This window comes from Grampus griseus (assembly GCF_964374135.1).
Source record: "Grampus griseus genome assembly, chromosome: 4".
NCBI classification, from domain to species: Eukaryota; Metazoa; Chordata; class Mammalia; order Artiodactyla; family Delphinidae; genus Grampus; species Grampus griseus.
Genome location: NC_138997.1, coordinates 116,358,082 through 116,376,184, shown reverse-complemented (window position 1 = coordinate 116,376,184; position 18,103 = coordinate 116,358,082). Strand labels below are relative to the sequence as shown.

General features: G+C 38.8%; 1 protein-coding gene and 1 long non-coding RNA gene across 3 annotated transcripts in view; one reads left to right on the top strand and one right to left on the bottom strand.

Moving 5' to 3' along the window:
• Positions 1-5,085, bottom strand: part of AP1AR (adaptor related protein complex 1 associated regulatory protein) — a gene marked incomplete at its 3' end in the record, with an annotated part of 30,284 nt that extends 25,199 nt beyond the window's left edge. For both annotated transcript variants that reach the window (XM_082652670.1, XM_082652669.1), the window contains exon 1: positions 4,693-5,085. In XM_082652670.1, coding sequence (XP_082508796.1) covers positions 4,693-4,775 — 83 coding nt within the window. In that variant the 5' untranslated portion in view covers positions 4,776-5,085. The remainder of the gene's footprint in view (positions 1-4,692) is intronic.
• Positions 4,724-10,065, top strand: LOC309821408. Its single transcript, XR_014296611.1, has 3 exons — positions 4,724-4,789; positions 5,357-5,499; positions 9,938-10,065. It is a non-coding gene; the product is annotated as an uncharacterized lncRNA (long non-coding RNA).
• The last annotated feature ends 8,038 nt before the right edge of the window (positions 10,066-18,103 follow it).

Sequence of the window (18,103 nt, the reverse complement as noted above, 5' to 3'; positions counted from 1 at the left end):
GAAATATCTTATGCTTGTATATTTCTCAAAGCTGACAAACATGCAGAAAACCAAACTGAATCATTCAATAATAACTACTGATTAGTATACTTTAGCAATATACATTATGATAAAATATTTAAAATTCTCATTCTCTATACGGTCTCTTTAAAAAGTAAGTCAACATAAAACTGGTAAGATATATATTTAACTATGTGAGTGATGCCAAAGTTAGGGAATTATCTTGAGGAAAAAAAAGGAGAAAATACTGTTCTCTAGATTTTACAAGTTCATTTAGGAAAACAGAAACAGGTATAGTCCAACTGGTATACAGGCCATTGGGGATGTACCAAGTGAAAGAATGGCAGAGAATCCTTTCACTAATTCCCCCGGCCTGTGCTGCCACGCTATGTGCACAAGGAGTAAAATCTACAATTTTAATGCTATGCTGTAAGGAAAATATAATTAGAAAATGCAATTAGCCTGGTAAAATAGATTAAGGTTAAGTTATCTTGTCAGGAGTCTGCACTTCATACTACTCTGAATTGGAAGGTTATCATTTATCAAAAAAGTTAAAATACTAAGGTTTATGAATGAGTTAAGTTTTTTGAAATTAGAATAGAGTCATTGTTTTCCTTTTAATGTTATTCTGATTTGTATTCTGACATGATTTTCTGAATGAGAGAACAAAGAGTGAGATCATACTCTTTACCCAAATGCAGAACTGCATATAATCCTGAGTATTCAGATGGACATTATGTTGCATGTTTGAATGACATGCAACTCATCATCTGTCACAGAAGGAAAAAAAGGTTGAGCAACTTAGCTGTAGGAAATAGTTCGCAGATGGAAATTGTTAAGCAAGGGAATGGCATGATCCAGTGTGGTTTTTAGAAAGCTTAACTCTACTGACAGGAAGGGGAGATGGCATGAAGTGTAGAGATACAACAGGGAGAGCAATGTGAAAGACAAAGTTTAAGGAAGAAGCACAGAGGAAGGAAACAGGTTCAGTATGTATTAAGCAAAGACTGAATAGCTGATTAGTGAGGACTATAAAGTTGGTAGTATAGAGACTGTGAACAGAGCTGTTAAGGGAGTCCCTAATCCCTGATTAGGAAATACACGAAGCAGAGGAAGAAAAAATCTAGGGGAAAAGGAAATGCACTATTTCGGATATTTAATGGGACACAAATATTAAATATTAGATACTTCAGATAAGTTGATTTGAGGAGCTTTGGTACATCTAAGTATATCTCTTCAATAGGCAACTGAAAATACAGTGCTGAACCTCTGAAAAGAAGTCTGTTCAGAAGACATGAGATTTGGAAGTGGTGGTGGTTGAAACCATAGGAGTGGATGAAATTAAGGGAACTACATAAAGAAAAGACAGAGAAAAATTCCATATTTAATGGGTAGAGAGAGTAAATATAGCCAGGACAGGAACAGGAAAATAAAAAGATAAAAGCAATGTTGCAGAGGTCAAGTGCATAGTTTCAAGAAAAGGAAGACAGCTTATCACACAGAATAAAGAGCCAAGTTGTGGAGATATACGCATAAGAGCTCCCAGTGACAAAGTACAAGATAATGCACAGAGATATAGAGCAACTAAATGTTTATAATATTTATGTTTAATAAAATGTTTATAATGTTTAATACAAAACCATGAGATATTAGTGGTTAAGGCTAAAGGCTCTCAGTTCAGAGGGACCTGGGCTGCAATCTCAGCTCTGCTATCTTAGGCAAGTTAAACTTTCTAAGCTTCAATTTTCAACCTACAGTGTATATAATAGTACTCACCTTCCTCACAGAATTGTGGTGAGGAATAAATGAGATAGTGTAAAATACTTAGGAACAGTGCCTGGAACACAGGAAGTAATCATATGTTGGCAGCTATTATTAAAATCATTTTTTACCAGTAAAGAAAACACCAAATCACTGTAAATTATTGTCTGAAGGCAACTTTGCTGCTGCAGCCAAAAAGGCCAACAAATGTTAAATATCAAGAGAGATATAAAACATGAGCATACTTTCATATAAACCTACAGTACATCTTAACTGGAACCACTACGTGCAATTATATGGTAAGATAGAAATAGGAATTAAAATACAACACAACAAAACTTAATTGGACCTTCAGTTTGAGAAAGAAAAAATTAAGAACACGATAAGTGTCTATACAAAAGATTTCTCGTACTACCCAAAAAAAAGAAGAGCTGACCAGCAGATGGAGCCCTCTAGAATGTGTGGTAGGCAAAACTCCCTGGAGTGAAAAAGGATGACTCATTAGGATGTCTAAATGTTATTCCTTGAAGATATTTAACTCCCTCTGCTTTAACCATCAAATAACTTTATTAGTAGCAAGGTTTCTGGCATACCTTAACACTGATATTGATATTCTGACTAGTCTACATATTCTAGAATATAAAATACCAGAATTCTCTAATATGTTATAAATTTAAAAATAGGTAATTCTGGTTTTGAAATTGGATAGTGAAAAGTGAGTGATCTGACTCTGAGCTACCCCTGGGAAATCTACAAGGCTAAGAAATCAGGCCCTGGATTATAACGTACCCTTGTGAGGCCCAGCTTAAATCAGCCTAAGAAAGCCCAGGATTCTTCCACCTACGGTTGACAAAATATAAATCAAGTTTTTCAGATTGCTCCTCAACTTTTTTGCCCTTAGGTGAACTACTAGTTAAGTACCTAGACCTATAACTGAAAGAAAATCAGAACTACCAGGTGATTAAAAAAAAGCAACTACTAACATGAGAGGTAAAGTTTAACCTTATTCTGTAAACAACAATGAACTATAACCACCTTCCTCTCTGCATGTTTATTAGAAGCTCCTAAAATGAATAAAAAACAATAAGTTAATCAGAAGATTCAAGTAACTGACTGTTCAAACCTACATTTATGGATTAAAACAAAAGGATGGATATCATTATTATATTGTTTTAGATGACAGTGTCCACAACCCACAGACTCTCACTGCCGCAATAGAACTTGTTTGTTCAAGTTTTGCCCACAGCCAGAAGAGTACAGATCCAGCTATTATGCTTTTATGACACATCTACAGACAATTAACACTCACAATGATTCACTGATTTTCCCCTCACCCTTCCCTATGCTGTCAAGTTCATGTGTTCAGGGAGTAAAACCTGTAATTTTAATGCTATACTCTAAGGAAAACATTTTCAGTTTGTAAAATCACCATGAAAGAACAAAACCCCAAAATCCCAGACACCAAACAATGTACTCCAAAGTGAAATATAAATGATTTTTGCTTACCTAATTTGAGTATAAGATCCTATTTTTAGTTATTCTACAACACAACTACAAATGAACAAATAAAAATATTAACAAAGCCAAAGATTCTGTGGCACCTAGTCCTTAGGCAAGCCTATTTAAGCAGCTTGACTATTATGAGTATCTACGAATAAAAATTAGAAGTAACATAGATGACTTTTGCTGACAAGATAAAAGAGTTGCCATGTTCCCCTGTAACAGTAATAACCCTTAAGTCAGGAAAACCAAAATACTAAAACTAGGCACAAAGTCTTCAAGTACTTACTTTTCCATTCAAGGGACACTTAGTGTAAAACCCTAACTACTCTGCATCAGAGGTCACACAGTGCCTGATGAACGAATGAGTGACTCATATAATATCTACATCGCCAAAAGATCCAAATGATAAATCATTTGTTTTCAGTATGTGTATGTTGAACATCTTATTACCTAATGATGTTGGTTAAATGGGACAAATGGTGAAAACTTAGCAATCTGTTCCAGAAAGTGCAAAATTAATGTCTTATTCCTTACATAAAGTGGTGTGGTTCAGATTTTCAATTGTAAGTTTGAATTCCTGGGAAATATTTAACAACAACAACAAAGCCAATTTCCAAGGAATTTAAGTTTTTCACTACCTTATGAAATAAAAAACACAAAAATGGAATAATTACAAAATTCTATTATTCTATGGATGGTGTGGGTAGAAAAACCTAGGCATATCCCAGATTTAATCAAGAGAACTTCAGAAGGACTGTGATTTCCCTAGTGTTACAGAGCTTGTGGGTAGCAATCAGGGTATGGCATTCCCCTCGAAATTCCAAAAAATTAATATGAAAAAGCTACACACTGCTCCTCTTGTTATTAACATTAAGAATCCGAATGCCCAGTGGAAACCCAGCAATTCGCAAGTATCAAAGAAGTGCTCAATGTCTGAAACCTTATTTCACTCCAGCATCCAAATGACTTCTACTAAAAAATCTCTCAGAGACATCAACTTTTTGGAAGAGATTCTCCACCTGCTCTGTCAGAGCCAAAGAGAGAATCAAACACATAGCTACTACCAGCTTTAGCAATAAACCAAGCTCAACGTAGGAAGTGCTCGGGTCGCCGTGGATCCTGTTCTACTGACCATTCATGTGAGGGTGCCCCGTGCTTCCTAGAGATGATGCCTCCCGTCACTCTTTCCCCGCGTGATAGCGCGCCCAGCGAGAATCTCGCTCGGAGGAGGCAAGAGCGACACCCCGCCCCCTTCTCTACCTCTTTCCCAGGGCCTCCACTACGACAACCCGCTCGACGCCTGTTCAGCTGTGAGGGTACCGGGGCTCCCAGCCTCCTCTAAGCCATTGGGGAAGTGAAAGGGGTTCCCCGCCAGGGGCCGAATAGGAGGAGCCAGCGAGCGCCGGGCCCCTCCCCCCGGGGGCTTACCCTCCGCCTCCGCCTACTCGCTGCAGCCGCCCAGCTTCCTTGCGGAGGAGTCCGAGGCACTGCGTCCAGCAGCAGTTCCCCATTGCATGCCGCCCAGGTGCCGCCGCTTCTCCTCCTCCTCCAGCTCAAAGCCCAAACCCAGGCCCGTCAGCCGCATCCGCGCGGCACGAGCCGAATGGGGGTTCGGGGACCGAGGGCGGGCCGGCCGGAGCGCGGCGGAGTGAGAGGCTAGGGCGACGGGAGGGACAGGCGCTCGGAACAAAGGCAGCGGTTACTCCAGCGGCCGCCGAGTCGCCGCTGTGCGAGGGAGGAGGGCCGGGCAGCGGGCTCTAGACTCCCTCGTTGTCCTCATGGCCCCTCGCTCGCCTCAGATCCCCAAGCTCAGATCCAGTGACCGCCTCCTGGCGCCGAAAGAGGCCAGTCCCCGCGAGTCGCGCGCCCAGGCCCCGCCCCCGGCGCGCCCAGGCCGGCGCCTGGCCACCGTCTCCGCCACACCCCCAGGCTTTCCCGGGCCCCAATAGGCCGTTCCCTCGGCTGCCCCGCCTCCTCCGGCGACTGGCCTTACGTCACTTCCGCCAGCTCTTGGGTACGCGTCTCAATTCGTGGGTGTGGGTGTTTGTTTTGTTGGATATTGACCTGACTAGGAAATCTTTTTTCCTTGCAGTTTCCCGCTTTTGGGTCCCGAGCGTCTCCGGTGTCACACTATCAAGGCTCAGTTTTCGAACTTTGTACCAAAGCCTTGTGAGCGGCTTACCTAGAGCCCCGGGCCAGGAGTCATCAGGTGTGAAGGGGGCACTTCTCTGTGAGGTGTGTGCTTAGGTTTTGTTTATATTACACCATAAGTGGCAAATAGAGTCAGGGAACTGACTGTGGTTGTTTTGAAGCACTAAGAATTTTTTCTCTCTCGTCTCTAGTTTGCGTTTCAGTCTCCATACTTGTCAGCATTGTAGGGAAGTTTATAAACAGTGCCCTACTGGCCTTATTTGTTCGGTTTCGAATCGAACCGTCAAATAATTTCGGAGGAGCGGTTGGGGTCCAGAGGAAATATGTTAGAGGGCTAAGGTTTTTCAGGGACACCAGCCTTGCCAGTCCAAGCGTGCTTCCCAGAACAGTAGTAGGTGGGAAGAGACAGCTACTCTGATGCAACTTGGTTTGCGGCACCCTCCTCAAGTGCTCCTTTAAAACTAGGTTTTTTTCTGTGGTTGGCCTTAAAATCGGGTGTAAGTCATGGCTTAGTAAACGCCTGGTCTAGTGGATAGGATGTTTTAATTACTAACTAACCAGACATGCCAATTTTTAGGAATATTTTTACATTTTAGAAAATTGTTATTAATGATAACATATTCTTTGACCTACTCATTTTCTTGCTTCCTGAATTCTATTCCGACGTGGGTTTCAACCTTAGCCCTGCTACTTCACTAATTTTGATTTTATTTTGGTCTTAGTCTTTTTTCGGAATCAAGTGTATAGGGATATATTTGGCCCAATAGTCTGCCATCAGTGAATGTTGGCAGAATGACTGAATGACTTCCTGAATAGTGACTGTATTTTCTTTTCCCGTTTCAGCCCCTGAAATCAAGCAAATATATTTGTGAAATAGTCTTTAAAATTTAACTCTACATGTTTAAAGCAACTGGAATTTCTATTCCAGTTGGAATTTCTATTCCAATGGAATTTCCATTCTATGGAATACTAGTCAGCAACAAAAAGGAACATATTATTGATACACACACCTTAAATGAATCTGCAGGAAATTATACTGAATGGATACAGTATCACTTTCTCAACCCTACATTTGGGCATGGGTATGAAATCAGTAAAGACAAAATTGACAAGTGTATCACAGCTAAAGAATTCATTTATATGGCAGTTGCCAAGGCAGAATATTAAGGTAACCAGTAAGAGACACAAATAGATTATTTACAATGATGGGCACTTAATGTCAGCCTTCTAGAGAGACCCCATGTGCCCACCTTCCAGGTAATAGGACCTTTCTCTGTCTTCCCCATCCCTTTCAAAGTTCCTTTCTCTCTCGTAGTTTATCCTGAAGTCAAAGCAAGAGTTTTTCTTATAGATGCTCTGGAGTCCATCAGGATGCAGTCTATACCTTGAACTGTCTTTTGGATTATCTGGTTCCAAATTGGAATCTCTCTTCGCTCAGAACTCCCTCTGTATTGACTATTAATCACTTTTTGTTCTTTTGAGATTGGTTGCTACCATCGTGCTTTTTTGGGGGTTAGGGGGAGAATTCTGTGCTCCTCATTGCCACACTCGTCCACTGAGTTTATCAATGTAGATGCATCCTTTTAATTCATTGGAGCATTGTTTGAATTACCAAATTTACACAGGATACTAGATATGACCACTACAACATGGAGATAATAATGAAATTTACCTTATGGGATTGTTGTCAGTATAAATGATTAAGCATTTAATCAAATGCTTAGTAATATAAAAGTAAGTGCTTAGAATAATATAATTACACATATAATTCCAATCGTGTACTCTGTATATTATGCTGTAATTATCTGTAATACCATAAATGTAATATAAGTATTAGCTGTTATTATTATCCACAGACCAAAGGAGATTTTCATCAACAAGTTATTCTTTCGTTTGTAGCTACATCCTTGGCATCCCATGAAAAAAGTTAGCTTTTTCAAAATTGCACTTCTTAGGCATGCATTCAGGCATACCCCACATTACTACTTGAGATCAGGCTCTAAGCAAGTGTGGCCTACGTGGGAATGAGTTCTCAAACTCTCAGGCCTTATCTGTCCCATGATCTGCCTCTTTCCAGGATGATTGAAAGTTAGAATATCCACCGACTTACAGGGAGGCCTCATCCCCTACCAGCTAGGAGTGTTTGTATTCGGAGCCCTCAATCTCACCATAACACAATAATCCAGTATCATGATTTCTAAAGTCTTGTTATTAATTCTTAACTGTGTAAAAGACCAACAGTCCAATCCAGCTTTAACTTAACCCAGCATTGCCTAGTTCTTTTGTACGTATTTACCTTCATTATGAAGTGAAAATTTAGGTGCACTAAACCTAGTTTCAGCTTCTGAATGCTCAACAGTGGCTTGAAAAGAGCATATTTCCATAAAAATAAGTCCTAACATTTTGCAGGCATGTCACAGCTTAAGTTCATACTTAAAACACAAACATTTCTCCAAAAAAAGTCCAAGTGAAACAACTCTGCCTACAATGCAGACAGCCTTTGCATTATCTTACAGAGGGGTTTAGCTCCTTAAAATCACTCTTCTCAAATGACTTTATTTCTGCAGTGGTCTTTTACTTTACATTTGCATAACTAAATAGGTAAATGGACCGTTTAAGTGATTTTCCAAGAACAAAGGGATGCAAAGATGGGCTTAAAGATAAAAGGGAAAGTAGAAGGGGAAATTACTTAAATCTTGGCTGAATCTCCAGTGACCCGTTTATTCTGACTTTTGGGTGTGTGTTGTGCTTCATTAGTTGGTCAGTACCACTGAGTAAAATGAACACTGAGTGATTTCCTTCCTTCTTTGCTCATTCAACATTTACATTTCACAAAGAGGGGGATTAATAAGAACAGTTATGTGATTAATATGAAGTGCTTCCACTGGGTAGAGTTTGTCCCAGATCTTTCTTGCCTGTTCAGAAACTGTGTACTAGTGATTTGAGCAGGGAAAATTTAACACAAGGAATCATTAGGTAGGTAAGTAGTGATTAATGCTAGAAGGAAACTTGAAGGTCTAACAGATGTAGCTACTGCTGGGAGCTGCCACCAGCCCGGGACTGAGGAAAAGTAAAGAGGGAAGAAATTTAGACATTTAGAGGAAGGCCCTACATACTAGACATTCAGACCTCTGAGAAGACAGTGTGGATGCCATAGAAACATGCTGCCTATCATGGTGGTAACTGAGAAGCTAGATGGAAAGCTGTCTGCCAGTGAACCCACTTCTGTAGGCTAGGGGGCATTCACCACTGAAGTAGAGGGCTGTGGCCACTGTGGTAATCACTGCCAGGATTCCCTGCTCATCTGCTTGCCACCATATGGAGAACAGAACAGCAGAAAAAGAGTGAATTGCTTCTTCCAGCCTTGCAGTGTCCCTCTAGCACCCTTATTGGAAGATCCCAGCATAGAGCCTGCCAGCAAAGGAGAAAGGTAGTCTGCACAATTGAGTTGTAGCATCAAAAAACAGGGCAAAGAAAGGTGGGAGATATAAAGGAAACTTTTTAATATTGATGTGATCTGGGTTAGGAAAAAAAAACCACAAGGTCTGTCTTCTTTCTACTTAAGGAGTTGGAATTTACAGTAACCTCAGAGTTTTGAAATACCAGGCCAAGAAATTAACATAAAAATGGTTTTGATGCAGTGATGCCCTTGAGATTTCTTGCAAAGCAAGAACATATTTGGTCTGAGGGAGGGATATAACTTCCATCTAGGTTGCACAGGACTCCCGTGGATATAAAACCACACTGAAAATGAACCTGCGATCACATATTACAAACTACCATGACATAGGCATGACACAGGGATAGCAGAGGGGAAAAAAATCCCATGCATTTTATAGAATAAATGTAATAAAGCAAGCAGATAGATACTCTAAAATAAGTATGTTTAAAATAGTTAATGTTATAAAAAAGAAAACAAGGAAATACAAGAGAATAGTTAATTAAAACAACTAATAGAAATGAAAAATGAAGATATTAAAATCAAACAGTAAGGAGAGATTTCTGCTTTCAGTTAAGATGTAGAAGTACATGAAAGACAAATGGTAACAACAAGAAAAACCTCAACAAAGTTAAAATCATATTTTTTAATGAGGTCAGCGAGGAATGAAGAATGAAAGAAAACCCTGAGGAACTGCTTTTCAAAGAGAAATGAGGCATTCATAAATGAACAGAAAGCCTCAGCAATTTCCCACTTGGGAGTAGGCACCTGGTCTAAATACAGGCAGATGGAGAATTAGCTTGTCAAAGATGGAGATGAGAAGAAACCAACCAAGATTTTGACAGTAATGTGGGCTTGTGGGATGCACAGGAATTTGGAAGAAGACTATAGTAGATTGAGTTTTCCAAAAATGTCCTGAACAGTATCTTCCATCCTACAGAATCTTTCCTACAATGTGACAATGACATTCCTTCCACGGAGTGGTAGTGTTCATGGTCCCTGCCTTGAATCTGGTCAAGTTTGTGACAATGGTGAAAATAATGATATGTGAATTCTGAGGCTAAGTCATAAAAGGTGTTATAGCTTCTAGCTGGACCTCTCGCGATGCATGACTTTGCAACCCCAACTGCAATGTAAGGAGTCTAAATCTGCTGTGGTATGAGGAAAGATCATGTGGAGATGTTCTGGATCATCCCAAACTGAGTTCGCAGCCAACAGTCGGGATCAACCCACAAGCGTGTGTGTGATTGGAGCCACCTCTAGAAGATTCCTGCTCCCTGGAGGCAGGTTACTTCCAGCCTGATGCACATAATCCCTGAACATAATAAAATGATCTTATTTCAAATTTTATTGTTTTATTTCCATTCAAATGTCTTTGTTTCAAATGTTCAAACTGCGAAATTTGGGGTAATGTGTGATGGAGCAATAGATAACTGGAATAAGCTCCAAATTTGAAAATAAATTACGCACCTTGACAATTCTCCCCTCTCCACATACCACTTACACCCAAACATTGCCAAGAAAGCAGCAATAAGGAGTAAAGCCTGGAAAATAGATATAAAAAATATACTCCTCTACATCCTCACAATGTTTGGTGTTCTGGACCTTATCAGAGTTGAATCTAAAAATGACCCAAAATTATCTGAAAGTACCCAGCCTCCTCCCAACTCAAATACTTAAAAAAAAAAAAAAAAGACATAGAGTTAATGTGTTGGGAGTTGGGCTAATTATGGGTGAATTAAAACTAAAAAAAAAGTGTGGCTTGACTCTCTTCAGCATAACTTTTGGAATAATCTGAATAATCACCCTCACCCTAACTGAGGAAAGGGCTTACACTCTCTGGGAATAATCAAAATAAAACAAATTACATTTTTGTTTTCATTGCTGTTTTACATAAATATCTGTAAATTTTTTTAATGGGCATGAAAATAAGCAGAAAAGTGGGACTATAATCAAGAAAAATAGTCAATAAAAGTAGACTTAGAGACCCTCCCTCCCATCTATATAGAATCTAACAACTAAAAAGTTAATTCCTGGCACAGAGAGAGGCTTCCAGGACCTTGTTCCAGCCCTGTGATTGGTGTCTATTTTGATTAGTTGGGTCCTGCCCATCTGCCAAATCCTGCTTCCCAGGCACTGCCATTGGATGTCCCAGAGAACCCCCAAAGGACTGGTTATTCTTTGCCTGAGCCTATCACCTGGTCCTTGTTGTGGTGGAGGTCAACGTGGGTACCACTGGAAGTATGTGCAGGTACCTGCCAGCCTACAGGTTTATAAGCCAGGTTGCTGTGGCTCCCATGTCGTAGCACCCAATATACAATGTTCTCCAGGCCAAAATGGGCTTCTGTTCCACTGGAGCAGCCCTTGGGGACAAATGCTCAGCACCAGTCTGACTCCCTCCCCAGTGCTGTGGCCACCTGCTGCAGGCTGACTCGCCTTTGGATTCACCTTTGAATGGTCACTTGTGGGAATTGTAATCTCCTTAGGACTTTGAGAAAGCTATGAAGAAACAGAAATCAGTTAATAGCAGTAATGGAGGCCACCATTGTCCCTGCTCAGGTGCTGCAAGTTCTTCCAGCATAGGAGACATTCCATGACAGACACAAGGTCACAGAGGATAAGCAGACCTACATGGGTGGTTTGGAGCCAGAGGATGCCCTTTTTATTATCCTGTTTATTTTCAGTTCTATTTAATAGGATAACTTTGTTAAAACCATTTTTACACCCTCCATCACAGGCACACAACATTTGTTTTTAGAGTAAAAATGAGAACTAAATTATATACTGCTTGCTCTGTGTCAGGCATCACTATAAACATATATTAACATATTTGGGTCATAGAATCACATTTGGGTCATAGAATTATCACTATCACTCTCATTTTACAAATGGCTATACTAAAACATAAACAAGATATTCAAAACTTAAGTTGAAGAGTTGGTATTTGAACCCAGGAAGCCTAGACACAGAGTCAGTCATAATCATTGCAGTGTTGTGCTTCTTCTGGATTGTAGGATTATGTTTAACCGAATTAAGTATGATAATCCTGTAAGAGATAATAGAGTTAATAACTATGTAAAAATCTTAGACAGTAATATGAGAATTGGAAAAAAATTATAGGTCAATATTTTAACAATTAAAATTATTAATATTATAACCACAGGACCAGCTCAAACTGGTCCTTCTCTGATAAAAAGGATGTTTAGTTGTCCTGCAGATATAGCAGAGCCAAAACTGCAAGTCATGTAACCTGGACATGTGCAGAGAAGGAAAGCCCCCCTCAAATAACACTCAGAACCTACATCTCCTCCCCTTGGAACCTGAACACTGGAACCCTTTTAGAAACAAAGGGTCCATTGTCCAGGAAGATCCGATGCTGAAACCCACCATTACATACCTTACCATCTATGGCCAAGTGTAAAGCTCTCCAATGGAAACCTGCCCCGCCAGCAGTTGTGCATACCAACCTGTCCTCCATAATTCAAAAAAGTTGAGCCCTGCCTCCTGTCTTGCTGGTCGACCTTGCAGTAAAGCTCTTTCTTTTCTCAAAGGCCGGTGCAATAGTATTGACTTCTATGCGTGTCTGGCAGCGAGCCCGTGCTTGGTAGCAATATTAAGAGAACTTCTTTATGTACTGAGACTGAAAGTTGCCTGATTACTCTCAGTTTAGTGCAGAGTTTATTGAAACAGTTTGATATAGTTTCCTATGTCAAGCCATGGCTAAGAGAGGGGTATCATTCAGCAAGGGACACCTATGTAAAATAAAAGATCGTAATGGCAATTTGTAAAATTCAGTAAATGATTTGGAAATAACTGGAATGATTTGATGAATGATACACATTATAATTTATGTTACTAACAAGCAGTTTTACATAATTCTATAGTATAGAGGACAAAGGTGAAATACATTTTTAATATTTGAATCTATATATTGATTTCTATAGTAATTTAGATTAGCATATCAGTTGTAAAAATTTTTAATAGCACCTTGGAAGTTCTTGAGAAAAAGGGAGTGGGGAGCCAGTAGTGCCGGGGTCCACCTTCAGAGATTTGATTTAACCAATCTAGTCTCAGTACCTTGCATGGGTTTTTTTAAAAGGCTCTCCAGGTAACACTAATGTTCTGTCAAGGTTGAGAACTACTGCTCAGCAGCTGAGGTTGGCAAACTACCATCCACAGCTGCCTATTTTGGTAGATAAAGTTTTATTGGAACATGGCCATCCTCATTTGTTATGTGTCGTGTATGTCTACTTTTGTGTCAAAGCACAGAGTAGTTGCTACAAAGCCAATATGGCCCCAAAAGCCTAAAATATTTTCCATCTGGCCCTTTATGGAAAAAGTTTGCCAGTCCTTTCTCTATAGCACTGAAAATGAATGAACTAGTACTATGATAATATTTTTTAAAATCTCCAATAAAATTTTTAATGAAAAAAGCAAACTGGTGAACGATATGTACAGTGTAATACAATTTAAATGGAATTCCAAAATACACAACGCTACCGTAAGGTACTAATTTATGTAGTAACTATTTTTTAAAAACTACATAGAAATGTTAAACACAACATTCAGGATAGTAGCTACATGTAGGGAAGAAGGAAGGGAAATAAGATTGGGAAAAAGAGGGAGAGGAGAGCTAAAGCAAGCAAAGAAACAAAATGAGGCAAAAATGGCAAGATTGACTAGAGCTGGAGGATAGATACATACAGGTTTATGTTATTCTCTATACTTTTCTAAATGCTTCAAAACCTAAATAAATTAAAGAGTGGTGAGCACTGAGGCATTTAGATTTTACCTGTAGTACATTACAACAAAATATTTTAAGTATCTTAACTTGTTTCATTCTCACAATAATCCAGTGAAGCAGGTTTTTGTTTTTGTTTTAATTGAGGCATAGTTGATTTACAAAGTGAAACAAGTTTTAGTAACTCCATGAGGGTAGGAACTATATCTGTATTTGCTCGCTATTGAATCACTAGCAACTAAAGCAGTGCTTGGTACTTAGTATGTGATCAAGAAATATTTGTTGAATAAATAAGCCAAAGAATGCATTTGTAATTGCAGAAGCCCAGCCAAGCAAAGTGGCTTATACGAAGTAAAACAGTTCATTCATGGAACAGCTAGCATTTGAATTCTGGTTACTGACAGCTAGTCTAGTGTCATTTATAATATTCTAAGTTAGCCTCTTTTCTCCTCCTTTTCTATAATCTGTTATGCCTTTGAACCAATGGCTTGACAAGAGCTGAACTTGTGCTAGCATTTTTCTGCAGTTATTAGAAACATAATCTTGAGACCATCAATTTAGTGATTTTGTGTTTTTTGTTGTTGTTTGACATATACAAGAATGGGCACATGGCTTGGTTAACTGTTTCCTATGGGATTGATAAGTTTTATGAATTGCACATCTAGGAAGAAGGGCTAGGTTCACTGGTTAACTAGGATGGCTGCCTAGAAGGTGGATTGATTTAGTATACAAATCCCATATTAATATTATTTCCAATGTAATTGCCTTTGTTAGTCATTTATTGAATGGAAAAAAAGCCTGCCCCACCAGCCTCCTCTTTCATGCTGCTGTTGTGGCATTTTCTTTTTCTTCTAATGTCTTGATTCTATTGATTATGAATAAGGTGGTAACACTGTCAACCCCTCACCATCAAAACCAACTTCATCAAGAACAGAAACACAGTTGCATAGCCTTTTAGAATCCTAAAGTAGTTTAAATTAATTATTTCATTTTTCTTTCTCAATGAGGAAGTTAGATTTACAAATGAGAAAGCTGAAGCTAAAATAATTAGGTATCATCCAAATTCAAAAAACCAAAATGTGGCAAAGTTATGATTTAGGCCCAAATATGATTTCAAAACCATTTTTTCTTTATGGTTCTAGGAGGCTAATATCAAACTGGACATGGGAAACTAAAGAGCAAGTCTAAAGCAGTACTTTTCCTAATCTTAAGAGGTAGGTTGGTTGGTTTGTCTCTTAATTGGTTCTTATGCTTTGGATGTGTTATTTTCAGTTCAGAGTACCTAGTGAGTTCTAAAATTGTTTTGGGGCTTTAGGCCAAGGCTAGATTTCCAGATGAAATGTCTGTCACATGTCCTGCACTACACACACTTGCTGATAAATGAGTGTTTACTCCACAATGGACTTTTCTCCAATCTGTGAGCCCGTGGTAGTTTAGATCTATGCTACTAGGGCTTGCTCCAAACCAAATGGCTCAGTGATTGCAGGGAACATCTGTCTATGCTTACCAGTTCATATAATGTATCTTCCCTAGCCATATAAATCCTCACTTGTGTGGATAGATTATAGCTATATACAATATAGAATATTTTATATACTATTCCTAGTGACATAATAGGCATGAAAGGTATTATTCTAAAACAGGTCATGGCATGAATATACACATTCAGTATTAATATTCCAAGTGAAGTAGTAGATAAAGAGATATACTGAGTTAATCTTCTTTAGTTATGTTGTATTTGAAATTTACACAGTGTAAAATACGAAAGTCAGGACCTATTCAGACTTTTGTCAGTAGAGAGGAAAATATTTTCATATGTAGATTTTGAATTATCACTGACCCTCTGTGAGAGGTTGGACTTTCCATACTTTTTCTTTTAGAGTACAGGAACCATGTTGAGCACCTAATAGCTAGCAGAACAAAAGATTCAGCATTTTTTTCAAAGGCAAATTGTTTGGTTTATGTCTGTTCTCATTTTTCAGATCTTTTAATTGGTGTAAATACTATTTTTGTGATTGGATTAAAATATTTTTAGAACCATTTAGACTAGAGATCAGCAGCCAATTATCTCATTTCATAGTAAGAAAACCTCAGCTCACAGAAGTTAAGAAGCAGAGTTGGGACTAAATCCAAAAGTCCAAATTAAAAGTGTTAACCATTCAGTTGCTAATTCATATTGAAAGTTATTTTGAAATGTTGGATTTATCTAATTCTTTTGAAATCTACTGCTAATTCCTCAATCAAAGCATTTACTAGGTATCTAGATATCTATAGGATTTTATTTTATTTTTCAAATTTATTTTTATTTTATTTTATTTTTTATTGGAGTAAAATTGCTTTACAATGTTGTGTTAGTTTCTGTTGTACAATGAAGTGAATTAGCTATACATATACCTATATCCCCTCCCTCTTGGATTTCCCTCCCCGCCCTTCACCCCCATCTAGGTCATCACAGAGCACCGAGCTGAGCTCCCTGTGCTATACAGCAGGTTCCCACTAGCTATCTGTTTTACACATGGTAGTGTATTTATGGCAAACCTAATCTCCCAATTCGTCCCACCCTCCCCTTCCCCCACTGTGTCCACATGTCCGTTCTCTCCGTCTACATCTCTATTCCTGCCCTTCAAATAGGTTCATCTGTACCATTTTTCTAGATTCCACATATATGCGTTAATATGCGATATTTGTTTTTCTCTTTCTGCCTTACTTTACTCTGTATGACAGACTCTAGGTCCATCCACATCTTTACAAATGACCCAGTTTTGTTCCTTTTTATGGCTGAGTAATATTCCATTGTATATATATATACCACATTTTCTTTATCCATTCATCTATCGTTGGACATTTAGGTTGTTTCCATGTCCTGGCTGTTGTAAATAGTGCTGCAATGAACCTTGGGGTACCTGTGTCCTTTTCCATAGGATTTTAAATTGGACTTAGTGCTTCCAGTTTCTTTTTACTCCAATTCATCTTGTTTTTGTTTCTGAATTTATTTACTCCCTACTAGTGCCCTAAGTAGTCCTTAAATTTTTTTAAATGATCATGAAATATTTTATCTTTACAAAATGATATTATTGTAGATCAGGAAACACACTCTGAGAGGGAGATTTATGCTCAGGGAATCTACTGTGACATGTTCTTGAGATCAGTGCCTGTAAGGGGAGGAAAAGAAGTAAGACTGGGCAGAGGGAGTTGTTGGGCAGCTCTGGAGGGCAGGCCTTTATACTCCTATATCTGCCTGTATCTGCTGCTTCTGGAGAAGGGGAAAACATCGGGTGAAGTGCCTCTCTTTGGTTAAGGGCAGTTCCTAGAGAGGGCACTGTCAGCTGCCAGTTTCCCCAGAAGGCATGAGTGCCTTAGGCCTGAACCGAATTTTGAGAGGTACACTACGGCATCCACTATGAATATATATAAAATATGAATAAGACATAAGAAATAAAACAAACACTCATTGTGTTGGAAAGAATAATCCCTGCCCTCCTCCCCACCATACACACAAGATGTCCATGTACTATCCCTGGAGCATATGAATATTATACCTTACATGGAAAAAGGGACTTTGCAGATGTGATTACGTTAAAGATCTTGAGATGGGGAGATTATCCTGGATTATCTGTGAGGGCCCAATGTAATCACGAGGATTCTTATTATAGGGAGGTAGGAAGGTCAGAATCAGAGAAGGACATGTGATGACAGAAGCAGAGGTTGGAGCAGTATGGCCAGAAATCAAGAAATGCAGCAGCCTCTAAACACTGGAAGAGCCCCAAAATGTATTCTCTTCTAGATCCTCCAGAAAGCTCTCAGCTCTGCCAACACTTTGATTTATGCCCCGTAAGACCCATTTCAGACTTCTAAACTTCAAAACTGAAAGATAATAAATTTTAATGTTTTAAGCTACTAAGTTTGCAATAATTTGTTACAGCAGCAATAGGGACCAGTACACCTATGTGCTCTCACCCCAGATTAAGCAATAGAATGTTAACCATGCCTTTGAGAGCCTCTATCTGCCCCTCTCCAGTCACATCCCTCTCCTTTCTTACCAAGAGTAACTACTATTCTGAATATTAATTTGATCATTTCCTCAATTTTCATTATAGTTTTACTCTGTTTATATATTTCTAGTCGTACATTAAGTGTTTATGATTTTGTAGTATTCTGAAGTTGCTTTGTCACTCTACATTGTGTTTGAGATTCATCAATGTGATGTGTGGAGCTGTGGTGCATTTATTTTACTGCTGTTGTATTCTAGTTTTGTGAGTATATGGCAATTGAGTTATCCTCTTGTTGGTTATTATTCTACCTTCTCATACTTGCTTTAATCTAGTAAAATTACTACAGATTGTCCTCTGAATGGGTAAGGGCAATGTCTAAGGAAAAGCACATCAGAGAGATCAGTGTAGTATCACAGTCTTTCTATTTACCTCACCTTCTTTCCTGACAAGTGAATATCCTTCTCATTTTCATGGCCTTATTTATTTAAATCATTTTTACATCTTTATTGGAGTATA